Here is a 17,242-nt window from a genome sequence, read left to right as displayed (position 1 = left end):
CACACACACTTAGAAAAATGTACAAAGCTCCCGTTATCTATTTAGCAGTTTGCACTTGCAATGCAGAAGAATAAAAGGAAACTTACTGTTCAAAGCAGTAATGGCTGCCACAGTTGAATAGCAAACATCCACATGATGGTTGACCAGATACAATGCCTGCAGGGAGTATGTGAACGGAACCCATACAAAGCCTCCAAATGCCAACATAAAGCCAAAACCATCGTAGGCAATATCCAAAGAAGTTAGGATCCCCTCCTAGAAACAAGGACACAGGATCAATCAATATACACATTAGTAAGCGACACAAACATTTTGTAAAGTATGATGCAGGTGGTGTTTTTTTTTCTCCTTTATTCTCCAAGTACATAAGAGGCAAATGGCAAGTTACCTAAAACAGGAGACCAGCCACGCATTAACAATTAAAGCGGTCCTCCACCCTAAAGTGGAGTCCCGCTGATCGGAACCCTCCCCCCCTCCGGTGTCACTTTTGACACCTTTCAGGGGGGAGGGGGGTGCAGACACCTGTCTAAAGACAGGTATTTGCACCCACTTCCGGCCACACGATACGGGCGAAAGACGGGCATTCCGTCACATCCCGTCTGTCGCCCGTTGTGTGCTGGGAACACTCGGCTCCCAGCACACAGCGTGTGAGCCAATCGGCGGGCGCAGCGCGACTCGCGCATGCGCCGTAGGGAACCGGGCAGTGAAGCCGCAGCGCTTCACTTCCTGGTTCCCTCAGCGTGGATGGCGGGGGGAGCAGCAGAGTGACGAGCGATCGCTCGTGCTCTGCTGCGATCGGCGCTGGACTCCAGGACAGGTAAGTGTCCTATTATTAAAAGTCAGCAGCTGCAGTATTTGTAGCTGCTGACTTTTAATATTTTGTTCCCATGGCACATCCGCTTTAAGTAAATTCACATCAAAAGAAAAAACACCAGACTAGATGAACTTTATCTAGATCTCTGTGGAGGTGTCTACATGCACAATATCTTTCCCCAATCTGAAGGAAAATGGCCAGAACAGGTGTTTGCAGGTACTTCAAGGCGCACACACAACGCATTGTAGGAGGCGGTTCCATTACCTAGTCAAGTTTATCACTGGCATGGCGGGTTACATTTTTTTCGCATCACAATTTTTATTGAGAATATATCATACGACAACACTCAATTGTCTTTTTTTGCTCCAAGCCTCCTCCTAAATTCCTTTTTTGCTGCTGTAATGAAACATCCTGTTGGAGGGTAGACAAATGTAGGCGGCGTTACCCAATCTCAACTGCGATTATATACCCAGGAGGTGGAGACCGGTGCTCTGGCTGGGGCGTTCATCTCCCAAGGTAGTGGATATCAATAAGGTGAAAGCCGTCAACGTGGAATGCTCTTGCAAAGAAAAGGATTTATTTGCTACATGTATAAAAACATGATACAGTTGATGCCAACGCCTTTTGGCTTTTTCAGCCTTCTTGATAGCATACTCATACTATGAAGGCGGCTGCAAAAGCCGAAAAGGCACTGGCATCAATTGTATCATGTTTTTATACATGTAGAAAATAAGTCACTTGCTTTGCAAGAGCACACCATGTTGCCGGCTTTCACCTTATTGATATTCTGTTAGAGTGGCTACATTCATTATCCATGGACCCACTGCATGCAGGAACGCTGCTCTTCTCTCTTGCTTGCTCCCAAGATGGACTGGGGACCATGGACTGAGATTTGTAGTGTGCACATGACCACAACTAACGTGCACTGTCTGTTCTAAAAAAAAAAACTAATGTGAGGAGAAACATGAGATTTGGTAGCTCAAGGAGGATGTTTCAAAGAGTAAGAAAAAAACAGTATGAAATGATTTCATGAAAATAGATTAGAGTGTCATTTAGTGGATGTGTATTTCGAATGTGTATTAAGGACATTGCTCCGTGTCACTTTAACATAGCAATACCCCCAACAGAAGGTCCGAACTACTCCTCCACCAAATGGTATTTCTCTAGGCCAGTGTCCATCTCACTACCTATGAGCCCATAGGTAGTGGAATTACCTCATTATGCCAACCTGAGTTCATGGTACTACTGCACTGAATGGTGCTCACACATCGTAATAAAAACACCATCCAATGCAGTAGTAAGGGCAGAACACTGGAGAAGAGTGCAAACAAGATGGTCCAGAATTTCCTTGGGGAGAAAAAGTACATGTTTGTTTCCAAATGCAGGGGGATGCGCCCAAAAAAACAACAACATTTTGCTTCAAAAGAGAAACCGATCATATACCATGCATCTTAAAAAGAAAAGAAAGCAATCATGTTAAGTAACTTTGAATTACCTGATTCCAAAGAGCATGAAGGACATACAACAGCTGAAAGACGTTTACCAGGATCATAGATATGGAAGGCTTGTCGAGCTTCTGGACATTCATTTCAGCTAAAAGCATTATAAAGTTGAGCAAAGCCTAGGAAATCATGAAAGATCACAGTATGAAATTATAAATGTAGACCTCCTGCATTAAAATAGCATTTAAACCATGCTAAAACCTGAATACAGAGAATATCAGGAAAGAAAAACTAAATATACTTCAATAAAAACAGTCAATCCAGACATGTAGAAACTGAACTTCACATTTCTTTCTGTAGAAGTTTTGCTAAGCGATCACATATTACATTGGTTCCTTCAACATAAGTAGCCAGACTGACTAACTGGTAAATGTCCGCACCAACAATTACATACATATATACACACATATACACACACACATGATCTGACACTTTTGGGTATGGGGCAACGCCAGTGGCTTGCTCATGGACTTTATGTCAGCCGACACCCGCTGACCCATCAGCCACAGACAGAACGGTGGTCTGCTTATGTAAAAAAAAAAAAAAGGCAGATTGCAGTTCTGACAGGAGGGAAGGCATGGAACCGTGTCTTCCCCTAGCAAAAGCACCTCCCACAGTAACCAAGCACAGACTAGGAAAACACCTAACCCTTTGTTTGCCCCTGATGTTTAACCCCTTCCCAGCCAGTGTCATTGCATCATTTTTAGCACTGATCACTATTAGTGTCACTTGTCCGTCTGTCCACTGCAATATAAGTCGCTGATCACCCCCATTACTAGTATAACATTTTTTTTTTTTTTTTTTTTTAACAGAACACATATTGGCCTAAATTCATTAATTTTTTAATTTTTTTTAAGAATATGTTTATTAGCAGAAAGTAAAAAAATATTGCATTTTCAAAATTGGTCTTTTCTGGTTTATAGCGCAAAGAAAAAACAAAAACGCAGAGGTGATCAAATAACACAAAAAAAAAAAATTATTTGTGGGAAAAAGGGACACATTTCATTTGGGTACAGTGTCGCACAATTCACAGTTAAAGTAACGCAGTGCCGTATTGCAAAAAATGACCCGGTCAGCAAGTGGGGATAAATCTTGCGGTGATCAAGTGGTAAAAAAAACACACACAAAACATGACTTACCCAACCAATAAATGTAGGCTGAATGGCGGTAAAATACTTCAAGTCAAAGTTCCTGATGCAAGGGTTAAGTTCTCGGCCCATGAAAAAACCATAGAGGAAATTGCCTGTAATAAGGAAGTATGTCAGACTGAGTCACAGTAAGCAAATGAAACATAAAAATCGGTAATATAAAACAAATTTCCAGCATTTAAAGCGGAACGTCACCTGAAAAGGGAGCTTCCACTTTTTCTCCTCTTCCTCTAACACTGAGTGTTTTGTTTTTGGGAGCGGGTACCTACTCCCACTCAACCTACTTTAGAGGTTTTTGAACGAGCTGGCAGCTCAGAATCCCCGCCTAGTCTGCCACAACCAGACAGATACTCCGGTTCACACCAGCAGACTTCCAACATGGAATTGTTCTCTATTCAGGATAGAGCCTCGTGTTTCAATCCCAACCCAGTCCATGGAGGAGTTGTCTTCCACGAGGTCGGTTCCTGCAGCCGCTGACCTAAATGATATGGGGGTTCACACTGGGTGCAATTTGATTCCTACACCATTTGACAATTGGCACTGACACCCGCAGCGGTTCACATAGGGCAGTGTGAACTGACTGCAAGTCCTATCCAATACGAGAGCCAGCACTGGAATCGTGCTGGTTCCTGCATCACGCTAGTGTGAACTGGCACTAAAAGTAATTGTAAAGGTTGCATTTTTCTTATTTTTTTAAACATGTTATATTTACCTGCTCTGTGCAAGGGTTTTGCACAGAGAAGCCCGCGATCCTCTTCTTCTGGGGTACCCTGGCGGCGCTCCTGGCTCCTCCCCTTCATCGCCTGCTCCCACGGAGAGTTACTTTCCCTGGGGGCACCCATGCAGGCACGCTCCTGAATCCCGCTGCTGCATCTATCGATACAGACAGCAGGACTCAGCCCAGAGTCACTGGATTTGATTGACAGCAGCGGGAGCCAATGGCTACTGCTGCTATCTATCAAATGAGGACAGGCAGCGCAGCTGGAGCCGCTGTGCGCGTGCACATCACTGGAATGTGTGGGCTCAGAGAAGAAAAAAGGGGGGCTGCTGCACAGAAGGCTTTTTGACTAATGCATCGAATGGGCTTCAGATGCCCACAAGCAAGATGGGAACGGCCAGGTTCGGATTTTATAACATCTTCATTGCAAAAACGAAAAGCAGCTGATTTAAAACACCAAAAAAGAGTAGTATTTAATGATTGGGAAAGTGTCAGAATGACAAAAAAAAAAAAGTATTGTCGCCAGACCTCCGCTTTAAATAACTGTCTGTTGCTGGGCATCTTTTAAGCAGTTATACAAAGAAATAGCAAAGTAACCGATTCATGATAAAAGGCATGAAGCCTGGCTTTGCTGACCTCTCCTTTGAGAATGTTCATTTCCTGTCATGCTAATATTTTGCTTTAGTGCTTCCGGAGTCTTTTTATTGGAACAAATAGATTTCGGGACACATTTACAGCACACTTGTCCTGAGCTATGTGTCAAAAGTAGACAGAAAGGCAACTGTTTAAAAGAGAACCAGCAAAGGCAGCTTCCACATACTTTTCTCATGACAGGTTCACTTTACAACATTTCTAAGCCATAAACATTGGGAAATATATATATAAAAAAAAAAACAAGAGTAAATATGCATATACAAACATTAAAAAGGCAAATTGATAAGAAATCAGAAACGGCAATCCATAGAATACCACAGTAAATTGCTCCACATGATGCCTGCATTTTATGTCACATTTCTAAGCAGTGGTGTGGAGCATGCAGTGTCCTTTGCAGGGATTTCTATATAAACCTGCAGAGATTACTCCCCGATAGGAAGGGGAAGTCCAAAAGAGGGGTTGCCCATGCTCCAGACCACAGATTTATAAATTACCTGGAAGTTTTTCTTCTCTTTGAAAAAGTATCAATATGTACTTACAGCAGTACAAAACAAGATGGGGACAGTTAAAATAAAGTCTCAGTAAATTGCTTTTAAATGTGAATTATGGTTTATGTTCTCTAATAAGCCAAAGAAGAAAGGGTGCGCTTTAGAAACCAGCTTGTTAAATCAAAAAAATAACCTACCATATTTCCCAGCCTCGGAAAGATCTTCTTTTGGGACTCTATATGAACGTGCAAATGCATATACACTTACGACGACAGAGAATAAAGTAGCTGCAGCTGCAAACTGATGGAGGTGTTCGTATATGTAAATCAGATCGATCTGATAATACAAAAGCGCTGCTACCACCACAGAAACCAGGAGCAAACAATGGAGTCCTGTAAGGAGAAAACAATCATTAGATACTTGTGTCCAATACAAAAAATCCAGAGCCAAGGACTACATTTGATAAAGAGCTTGTCAAAGATCTGCTCAGATCTGATACTTTGCTCAGCTTGCTGGCAGCACAGTTATGACATGGCTGTCCTTCATGAATATTGGTGGGCCATTTGTATTCATGTGGACTGTGGATCCACAGACAGGTAAGTGATGCTGCACGTGTATTAACAAGATAAAGTCTATGCCTCCTTAACTTTGGATTATTAACAAGCAGAAATAAATATGAAGAACACATTTACTAAACTTCTTTATCATGGATCCAAGTTTATGCAATGCTGGTCATTTGCTATAGCATACTACCATTTAGAAGATCGTTTTTCATACATCCTATATGTAATTTGAATTCCTATATACATATAGCTAGATTCACAAAGAGTTAAGCCGGCGTATCAGTAGATACGCCATCGTAACTCGGAATCTAAGCCGTCGTACATTTAAGTGTATTCTCAAATTCAGTTACACTTAAATGTAGCTAAGATACGACGGCCTGCGCCGTCGTATCTTGGCTGTCTAGTCCTGCCGGCCACTAGGGGCGTGAACACCGATTTACGCCTAGAATGCGTAAATCAGCGAGATACGCCGATTCATGAATTTGCGCTTGCCTGTCGCAGTAAAGATACGCCGTTTACGTAAGACGTTTTTAGGCGTAAAGTTAGTCGAACAAATAGTTGGCCTAGCCAATGTTAAGTATGGACGTCGTTCCCGCGTCGAATTTTGAAAATTTTACGCCGTTTGCGTAAGTCGTCCGTGAATGGGGCTGGACGTAATTTACGATCACGTCGAAACCAATACGTCCTTGCCGCGTACTTTGGAGCAATGCACACTGGGATATGTCCACGCATGCGCCGTTCGTTAAAAACGTCAATCATGTCATGTAACGAATCATTTACATAAAACATGCCCCCCTGTTCCTCATTTGAATTAGGGGCGCTTAGGCCGGCCCATTTACGCTACGCCGCCACAACTTAGGAGGCAAGTGCTTTATGAATACAGCACTTGCCTCTCTGACTTACGGCGGCATAGCCTAAATACGATACGCTACACCGGGTCAAAATTACGCCACCCTACCTGAATCCAGCTAATAGAGTTTATATGCAGTCCAGTCAGTGTTTCATTAAAAACAGAACGGTCTATGAATAAATGACTGAAATCTTCTTAATCAACTTGTGCCAGAAACTTCCAAAACAACCGTGTACAGCCACCAACTCTACTCTTAAGGCTCTGCAGCGACTGGCTCCAGAGAATTCTATCCTTTGATGAGAATTCTATATAATGACACACACACACACACACACACATACATACACACAAAAGTCTATGGTCCACAGGCTCAAAATAAGAGATCAGGAGACAAGCGCAATTACTGGAAAGAATACAAGAACCTTACCATGTAGTCTGTATTTCAGCCTTTTCCCGTTTGGAAGGGGCACACCATATGCAATCTAAAAAAAAAAAAAAAAGTCAACATAAAATTAAAACTGTTCGCAAAACGGTTATTCAGCACCACCTCTGGAAACTGGGCTTAAGTGATCTTAAAATGGACCTGAACGTAAACAGATTTGCTCTTTTCTAGGGAACATTTAGAAATGGCAATTGTGCCAAATAGTACCCTGAAAGATTTAGCTTTTGTTTTGAATTCCTACAAGTATAGCATTGCTCTTCCTAAATTGTGACTGTGCCCAGGCATGTCAGTGCCTTGAACCTCATAGCTGAATATTTTCAGTGTGAAATCATCTAAGGCACTGCTGCCTCTGACTGCTAGAACTAAAGTGAGATTTGCTGATGTTACTATTGCACTGCTTGCTGGAGAGGAAGCATTACCTGAGGGTCTGCAGTATAAATTTTTCCCTACCACTCTTGTGCGGTTTCTTTATCACACCAATGACTGGTGATATAACAGTGATCAGCTCTGACATGAGAAAGCAAATCTCTGTCTCTACCGAGATGACCACTGCCACACAGACACAGAACAAGGCATAGTAAGTCAGTAAGAAGAAAGAGGCTGCAGGGAGACCAACAATACTGGTCCTTTGTAGTCTGCTTGTGTTTTTGGCTTCCAGAGTTCAGGTCCTCTTTATACTAGTTACTTTATGTGATGCAGACAAAAGTTGGAATGCACCGCATACTAGCACATTATGACAGACACCCCTGCAAACAGAGCCCTCCAGCGCAGTGCTGTCACAGCTCTCCTGGCACTTCCGTTTCCACCTGGTCTTCCTCCCGTGTTTGCGGGCTCCAGTCGTTTCAATGGCCAGAGTCGCAATGACATCTCTCCCACGCATGAGCGTGGGAACCCGTTGCGGCACAGTGCTCTGCATTCCACTTCATACTGCATGCCATGAATGCAGTGTCACTGCGCATGTGCAGGTGAGGTCGTTTGCGATTGCCGATGTGAATATCTCCTAAGCGGTGTACGTTTAGGGGATATTTATTGTACCTACAGGTAAGCTTGATTGCAAGTTCAAAAAGACATTACTACCGCATTAAGTTTACATATCTAAATTTCACATAACTATTGTAAAGTCCTCACCTTGCCAATGGGGATCAGGTAGAATACTACATTAAGAAGCACCCACAAAGTAAAATATCCTAGAACTGTAGGATTCCACAATTCAGCCAGTGACCATTGAGGGTAGAAACTTAGGAGTGACACATTCCTCTGAGTACAATGGTACAGCAAATAGGACAACAATGGAAGCAAAGACAGCGTCATAAGAAAGGTTCCTGAAAAAGAAGAAAAATTAATAAAAAATTAGCTTGTGAAACAGGTTTATTAGAGAAGGCTACTATGGTTTGCTACCTAAATCTGAAAATGTTAATTGGCTGGCCAGATCTGACTTCATAATCACAGTCCATATGACGCATTCAGGAAATTAAAGTGAAAAAACCCCAAAAAATGTAAATCCTTGACAGCCATGCAGGTAGCATTTTCTGATGGAATGGTCAGCAGGTCCTTAAGTCCTCCATTTATAAATTGGCATCAACATTTCCTCAGGTCATAATAAATTTTTCATTTTATACACAAGGTACAATTATGTGAAAGTCAGAAGGACATGGAAAACATTTTGGGGATTTCACACATGGAGAACGATTAACCACTTTGCATCCAGGCCAATTCTGACTCTTCACTCCTACATGTAAAAATCATATTTTTTTTGCTAGAAAATTACATAGAACCCCCAAACTTTTTTTTTTTTTTTTTTTTTTAAGAGACCCTAGAAAATAGGTTTTCGTGCAGAAATTTTTCAAATGCTTTTTAAACAAAAAAAAAAAAAAAGTTTCATGCTTTTAAAAAAAAAAAAAAAAGTAAAGTTAGCCCAATTTTTTTGCATAAATGTGAAAGATGAAGTTATGCCAAAGTAAATAGATACCCAACATGTCACCCTGCAAAATTTGTGGCATGGCGCCAAACTTCTGTACTTAAAGTGGAGGTTCACCCTCAAAAAAATTTCTGACATCACATGGAGTCGAGCCATCCTACCGACAGAATGCCGGTGTTTGGTTTTTTTTTCCCTCAGCACATACCTCGTTATCACGATTTTCACCCCCCGGCAATCCCGCGGGACTGGGCGTTCCCAAGCACTGCCTGTGATTGACAGGCTTCCGAACGGCGCATACTGCGCGTCACAGGTTGCCGACAGAACCACGAACGTCGGTGCGCAGGCGCCGTATAGAACTGCACCGACGTTCGGGTTTTTTGGCAACCTGTGAAGCGCAGTCCCGTGGGATTGCCGGAGGGGTGAAAATTGTGATGAGGTATGTGCTGAGAAAAAAAAAAAACACTGGCATTCTGTCGGTAGGATGGCTCGACTCCATGTGATGTCAGAATTTTTTTTGAGGGTGAACCTCCACTTTAAGAATCCACATAGGCGACACTATATTTTTTTTACTGGTTACATGTTTTGAGTTACATAGGAGGTCTAGGGCTAGAATTATTTCTCTCGCTCTAACGCTCACGGCGACACCTCACGTGTGTGGTTTGAACACCGTTTTCATATGTGGGCGGGACTTGCGTATGAGGGCTTTACTTTACTTTTTTGACACTTTTAAAAAATAAAATAAAACATTTTGTTCACTTTTATCCCTATTACAAGGAATGTAACCATCCCTTGTAATAGGAATATGACATGACAGGACCTCTTTACAGTGAGATACGGGGTCAATAGGACCTCACATCTCTCCTCTAGGCTGGGAAGCCTAAAATAAAAAAATAAAACATTGTGCCCGGCCTCTGACAATCATAGAAAGACTCTGGCGACCATCTCGTCCACCAGAAATCTCTATGATCAACAACCGGGGCCAGTGAGTCGGTAGAAGCACCGGAGTGCGGCTGGAAGGGCGGGGGGAGGCATCCACTTTCGCCGCCCGTAAGAATCATCAAGCAGCGGAACAGCCGCTATGATCATTCTTATGGTGTAGGGCAGGGATCTCCAAACTACGGCCCGCCAGCTGTTGCAGAACTACACGTCTCATAAGGCAGTGGTCATCAACCCTGTCCTCAGGGCCCACTAACAGGCCAGGTTTGCAAGATAACTGAAATACATCACAGGTGATATAATTTGCTGCTCAGAGATTGCAGTATTCTAGTCTGCATCTCCCCAAGGTAATACATAAAACCTGGCCTGTTAGTGGGCCTGAGGACAGGGTTGATGACCACTGCCATAAGGCATTGTAAAACTCCGACATTCACGGACATGACTTGGCATGATGGGAATTGTAGTTTCTGAACAACTGGAGGGCCGTAGTTTGGAGACCCCTGGGGGGAAAAAAAGTCAGTTTTAATAAAGACTTGCCTATTGCACCTCCAAACTCCAATCGAGGCTCTTCAACTGGCTTTGCTTTAACAACTTCTATATTGTTTGATTCTTTTTCTATGTAATCATCTTTTTTACGCTTATACCGCAAGACTCTCTCACTTCTCACAAGCTCTTCCACCACTTTCTCCTGTAATAAATAAAAATAAATTTTTTTAGCTTTTCAAAAATAAAAATATTGACAACACACACACACAAGTAGAGCTAAAGACAAAGATAAAAAGAAAGTATGTATACCATGGAGATAAAAAGTTAAACGCTACGGAGTTACTGCAAATATACATTAGAGGCCTGGGCAGCCAAATGATCGACTTCAGGCGTTTCCAAATAAGGGTATGGTTTAGGCCGCTTTTACATGGGCGATCCAATCAGGTCCGCTTGTCAGTTTTTCCTTTAAGTTATTTATATTGGGAAAGAGGTCCACATGGACCACAATGTTACATAATACAGATAATGACATACATCTACAGAAGTGCAACGTGTGATTTACAGTCGAGACACGTGTAACACAACTACACACCGTATTCAATAATGATTTTGTCATATGGAAATTCTGGGTCTTTTACATCCTGTTGCAACTCAAAAGGTATAACTGTGCTATGCTTGTAGTATTGCCACTGAGTCTACCATCTTGAAGAAGAACTATGTGTGACTCTCCAAGGCACAATGGTGGGGTAGAGTGGTCCCATGGGATCGATCCCACAGTTTTTTTCTCCCCATGAAAGGAGTTTTATTATAAAAATGTAATAAAAATAAAACTAAATAAATAGAAAATGAAATACAGTAAAACCTTGGTTTGAGGGTAACTTGGATTGAGAGCGTTTTGCAAGATGAGCTAAATTTTTAAATACATTTTGACTTGATTACAATATAAGAGTAGTGTCATGTCACAACTCAGTATAAAAAAAAAAAAGAAGTGGCGCCTCCAAGTGTAGAAATATGGTTACATTTAATGAAGGTACAACATTTTGCAACATATTGCTACACTTAGAGGCGCCTCTCTTCTCTTTTATGCTCTGTAGCTCCTGCTGTATTTTGCTTCTAATCCCCTTGTGGAGCCTTCCATTTGTGGATGGACATGTTTTGGTTACACAACTTATCACATTGCTATAATCTTTTTATATGGACTATATATTTGGATAGAATTAGATCTGAAAACCTGTTTATTAGGGTATCTGAAAGAAGGGCTATATTCAAGGGAAGTGGTAACCGCAATCGGTAGATTGCTATTCATAGCCCGTAAGCTAATAGCCAGAAAATGGATGTCCCCCAGTGTACCAATAGTCGAGGAGTGGTGTTCCCAAGTAAATGGGACAATATTAATAGAAAGACAGGCCTATCACAATAGGGGTACACCGGATATATTAAGCTTTGGGGCCCGTGGTTAATAACCCCAGGATTGGCTGTATTTTCTTTGACTATTCAGATAGAATATAGAATGATGTATAGAATGAAGGGGGTTAAAATATAGGATGGGAGATGAAAGTTCAGAGGAGTGAGGGAGGGAGGAGGGGAGGGGGTTTTGCTTTTCTTATTATGTTTTAATGTGTTAGCCTGTAAGTATTTTCTTTTTTTATATGTTATTGGGGATTGCATGTAAAGGCATGTATAATTATACATTTTGATACACTAATGTTAAGTTTGTTGTATGTTTGAAGAGTTGTAAAATGTAAAAACTGAATAAAAAAAAATGTGAAAGTGAAAAAAAAAAAAATATGGACTATAAACGGAAGGACTTATGAATAAATGGTTGTGGAACTAATGATTGGAGTTTACATTATTTCTTATGGGGGAAAATCACTTTGAAATACAAGTGCTTTGGATTATGAGCATGTTTCTGGAACTAATTATACTCGCAATCCATGGTTTTATTGTATTAGAAAAACAGAGAATAGATATAGGATGGGGGGGCTGGGGCGGGAGTCCCCACGAGGATGGAGTGGTACGAGGTCCCGTTCAGCGTCTTCCCAGGAGACGGTGTGTCGCGCCAGTCGGGGAATTGGTTAAGGGTACTATGGCGTGTACGATTGAGGTGGAGGATACCTCCTCTCAGGGCCTGACCTTCATCTGAGTATATGAATATGTTCCATAGTTCCCATGTTTTGGAAAATGTCTCCTGTCTGTTTTGAGCCGAGGACGAGGTCCTCCATTTTTTAAATTTCCTCCACTTTCATGAGCCACAGCTCAATAGAAGGTGGGTGCAGGGATTTCCAGTGAAGTGGGATACAGGCTTTGGCTGCATCAAGTAGATGTCGGATCAAAGATGTTTTGTATATTCGTTTCTAGGATGCTCGACACATGCAAGAGGAAGAATGCTGGGTCGTCCGGGACTGTATGGTCAGTACATTTTTGTACTATTGTGCGGACCACCTGCCAAAAGTGCGTTATTCTGGGGCAAGACCAAAAAATGTGTACTAGTGTCCATTTGACTGGCATTGCCAGCATAGATCAGATGTTGTCGGAAAGAACTTGTGTAGTACTACCGAGGTTCTATACCATCGTGATAGAATTTTGTAGTTGGTTTCCTGAGTCTTAGAGCAGATGGAAGATTTGTGTGTGAATCCAAGTATGTGGTTCCTTGTGGTAGTGTTGAATTGGCGGTCCAGGTCTTTTTCCCCACTTGAGTCCTGGGGGTAGAAAATTTGCTGGTGGTGCGCTTGTCAGTTTTTCATGCAGACCTGTTCAGACCCCCCAGTCTCTTCTACAGAGAGGCGGATGCATGTCTGCCAACACCCGCCGCCATCTAATCCGATCCTGTCTGCCAAAGATGGCTCGGATGGAAACAATCAGGAGGTCAGCTTCATCCAATTGTCCCATAGAGTAGAGCGGGATTGTGACCCGTCATCCATCTGCTCTGTGGGGATCAGAGGAGAGATAACCCGCTGAGCAAGCGGATTGGGATTCATGGAGGTGCCCATGTGAAAGGAGCCTTATACTACAGCAGGGGTCTCCAAACTGCGGCCAGAGGGCCAGATGCAGCCCTTTTCAAGCCTTTATCCGGCCCTCAGGGCTTTATTCCTCCCACTGATATGAGGCACGATTCTTCCCACTGACTCCAACAAGGGGGCACTTTTTCTTCCACTGATACCAATGATGAGATACAATTACTCCTACTAATAGGGGCACTACTCCTTATCCTACTGTTTGCAAACTATGAGGCCATATTTAGTCTCACCAATGCTGGGTCCGGGGCTTTTTCTGCCCCCGCTGGCCACAATCCGGCCCTCCTAAAGGCTGAAGAACAATAAACTGGCCCTTTGTTTGAAATGTTTGGAGACCCCTGTACTACAGCATGCAAGGAACATTGCAGACAAGGGGAATTTATCAAAACTGGAGCAGCTGTGCATGGCAACAACTTTAATCATTCTATTGGGCTGAACAGATGCAAATCTACACAGCCAAGCTTCAAGCCTCCCAAGAAGAGTGAGGCCCCAGACAGTATTTAACCACGTCATTACCCGTGTATTGTCATACGACGTCCGCAGGAGGGAACTCCCATCCTGGGCTGGCATCATATGACATCCTGGGCTTCCCGGCTGTCTAGGGGGCGCGCCTGCCGCATCGCTCGGGACCCGATGCACGTGCCGGGCGGCCACAATGCCAGCTGCGCACCCACGATTGCCCCTGAACACAGCAGGGATGTGGATCTGTGTGACGTCCTGTCAGGTGAGAGGAGACCGATGTTGTGTTCCCAGTACAGAGGAACACCGATCGTCTTCTCCCCTTGCGAGTCCCCTCCCCCTACAGTTAAAAATCACTCCCTAGGACACACAATCAACCCCTTGATCGCCCCCTAGTGTTAACCCCCTTCCCTGCCAGTCACATTTACACAGTAATCAGTGCCCATTTACAGCACTGATCGCTGTATAAATGTGAGCAGTCCCAAAAATATGTCAAAAGCAGACGATATGTCCGTCGCAATCACAAAAATATTAAAACCAAAAAAATTTGCAGATCGCCGCCATTACTAGTAAAACCATGCAATTGTCATTCAAAGTGCGACAGCGCTGAAAACTAAAAATTGGTCTGGGCAGGAAGGGGGTGAAAATGCCCAGTATTGAAGTGGTTAAGACCTTTTGTAGAGTTTTTTTTTTTTTCTATAGCCGTCCATGTTGGGGTGACTTCATCCATCTTCCTGTCTTTGTGAAAGCTGTTCATAATACAGGAGGCGAATATTATATTATTGTATGGGGCTCAAACAGTGGGGGACACGTATAACTTGTGCAGATTCAAATGTGAAATACTCAGGACCTGACAGTGTTTTCACAAGTTGTCCTTAGATAAGACCGCACATTGTGACCTTATCCTAGCGGGGGGTGAGAAGGAACAGTTCTGACAAAATAACCTACTGCTTCCTAAAGTAGAAACGTTTAGAGTTGATAAACCATGCTGGAAAAATGCAATGTACTGCAGCAGCTTACCTGTCTCTCCACGTTACTATGCAAAGACTCAACGTAATCCTCTCTCTCCACGTTACTATGCAGAGACTCCCTGAAGTAATCCTCTCTCTTCACGTTACTACGCAAAGGTTCCCTAAGGTAATCTTTCTCCACATTAGTACGCAAATACTCTCCGAGAAGATCCGTTTCTCCAATAACCTCTGCTTCACCATTGCTCTTTTCAATGCTATAGTCTTCCAGTCTCTGAAATTAAGGAAGTGAGTCAGTTATGCCAATATCCTTCACACCTAAAGAAAAATATGAATTGGGCAAGCAACACAGACTTTCTATTATGAATAGAATAAAAGCTGTAGAGCATTAAAAAGCCATACCAGTGGTGTTAGATGGACCTTTAAAAAGCCCCCCTTCCGACTGTCTCTGTCGACAGGAACAGGAGATGACTGCTGATTTTTCTTTGGTGTTCGGCCTGGTGACTTTGTGCGGGCAGGTGAACGTGATCTAGATCGGCTTCTCCGCCTTGAGGGAGAGGCTGAGCTTCTCTTCTTTGTTCGGAAAGCACCCAGGGTCTAGAAGAGTAAATAAGTCAAGGTTAGAAAATGAACACTCCAAGCGTACCAAATTGTGGAGGATGCAGAGCTTTAAACAAAAGAAAAAATATTCAGAGACTTGGCCAATCAATTCTAATTGTACTAATGTCAACCCATGTAAACTGGTATCAGGTCACCCTAACCCTAGAGGTGCCCCCAAATATCTTCTTACAGGGAACCTCATAAACCCTTACAGACCACTTTGACCTACAGGTAAGCCTAAATTAAGGCTTACCTGTAGGCGCAACAAATCTCCTAAACCTACACGGTTAAAGAGACATTTCCAAAAAAATACAGCACCGATGTCTACGGCGCGCACAGGCGCACTGAGCGTGCCGTTAATGAATGAACTCATGCAGTCACCCCCGGCAGCCGCGCGCATGAACGGGAGAGACATCATCATGGCTCCGGACAGTCACATCGCCGGAGCCGCCATACACTGAAGAGAGATGGCGGCGACGGAGGAGGGGAACGAGAAGCGCTGCAGGGGCATCGATCTCAGGTAAGTAATTCATAATGAGCTACTATGCTATGCATACTAGCTTATTATGCTTTTGTCTTGCAGGGTGTATTTTTTGTTTTTTTTTCTTTAGAGTTTACTTCCTCTTTAAACCTAGGCGGCTCTAGCATGCAAACATCAACTTCAGCTAGCAAGACAGTGCTTGGTCCCATTTCACAACAGGGCCTGCCAATGGTCACGGAATGTGACACTTGGTCTCACAGACTGATAACCACAGAAGTTTGCATGTTACAGTAACTAATGTTTAGGTGCTTCTGAGCCATTTAGTCACTTCCTCGGGATGCCAGGATATGTGCAAAAATATAAGTACTGATCCTTTCACTTCCAAGTTGTCTGAGCATAACCTTGCATCCAGAACAACTCAGGCCTCTTAAAGGATAAGTTCACTTTTCGGAGCATGTTACACATTACACCCATAATTTAGGTGTAACATGCTCTAAACTTGCCCCCCGCCATTGCTGATCTCCCAGTCTTGTGGTCGATGGGATGGCCAATCTCAGCGATAGAATCAGGAATATATATAGTTCCACTGTTTGTTTTGAGAGGAAGGGCAGGGCTTAAATGTATAAGAAGCGGAACTAATGAATGAACAGGGCATATCACAGGACCACGACATTTGATTGTGGGATCAATTGTTATAATTGGCCTCTTCTCACGCCTTAAGGCTGGGTTCACACTACTACACTACTTTTATCCTACTTTGCTCTGTGTTCAATGTTTCCCTATGAGAGCGTCTTGTAGCGTCCTACACAAGTCGGTCCGACTTTGAAAATGCTCCCTGTACTACTTTTGGTCCTACAATGATATTCAATGGGCCTGAAGTAGGATCAATAAAGTCGGACCAAAGTAGTATCCTGTTCATGAAAGATGGATGTAGGACCAATGTAGGATAAATGTAGGACCAATGTAGCACAGCAAAGTAGGATGAAAGTAGTGTAGTAGTGTGAACCCAGCCTCACAGCTCTGGTCCAACCTGTCTCTGTATGTGACATGTATATTAACCACTTCAGCAGGTGCATCCCCTTCCTGACCAGGCCATTTTTTCCTATACGAAACTGCATTGGTTTAATTGCGGTTTAATTTTCACCCAACAAATAGAGCTTTCTTTTGGTGGTATTTAACCACTTCAGCCCCGGAAGGATTT

General features: G+C 43.0%; 1 protein-coding gene across 1 annotated transcript in view; it reads right to left on the bottom strand.

Moving 5' to 3' along the window:
* LBR (lamin B receptor) overlaps nucleotides 1-17,242 on the bottom strand; it is a 38,511-nt gene that overhangs the window by 3,856 nt on the left and 17,413 nt on the right. The window contains exons 3-11 of the mRNA XM_040351379.1: nucleotides 15,363-15,557; nucleotides 15,013-15,234; nucleotides 10,571-10,721; nucleotides 8,308-8,501; nucleotides 7,165-7,219; nucleotides 5,522-5,716; nucleotides 3,456-3,559; nucleotides 2,310-2,435; nucleotides 87-255 (exon numbers count right to left, since the gene is read on the bottom strand). Of these exons, the coding sequence (XP_040207313.1) occupies nucleotides 87-255; nucleotides 2,310-2,435; nucleotides 3,456-3,559; nucleotides 5,522-5,716; nucleotides 7,165-7,219; nucleotides 8,308-8,501; nucleotides 10,571-10,721; nucleotides 15,013-15,234; nucleotides 15,363-15,557 (1,411 nt within the window). The remainder of the gene's footprint in view (nucleotides 1-86; nucleotides 256-2,309; nucleotides 2,436-3,455; nucleotides 3,560-5,521; nucleotides 5,717-7,164; nucleotides 7,220-8,307; nucleotides 8,502-10,570; nucleotides 10,722-15,012; nucleotides 15,235-15,362; nucleotides 15,558-17,242) is intronic.

Source organism: Rana temporaria, chromosome 4 (genome assembly GCF_905171775.1).
Source record: "Rana temporaria chromosome 4, aRanTem1.1, whole genome shotgun sequence".
Lineage (NCBI taxonomy): Eukaryota > Metazoa > Chordata > Amphibia > Anura > Ranidae > Rana > Rana temporaria.
This window is presented reverse-complemented; position numbering and strand designations above follow the sequence as displayed.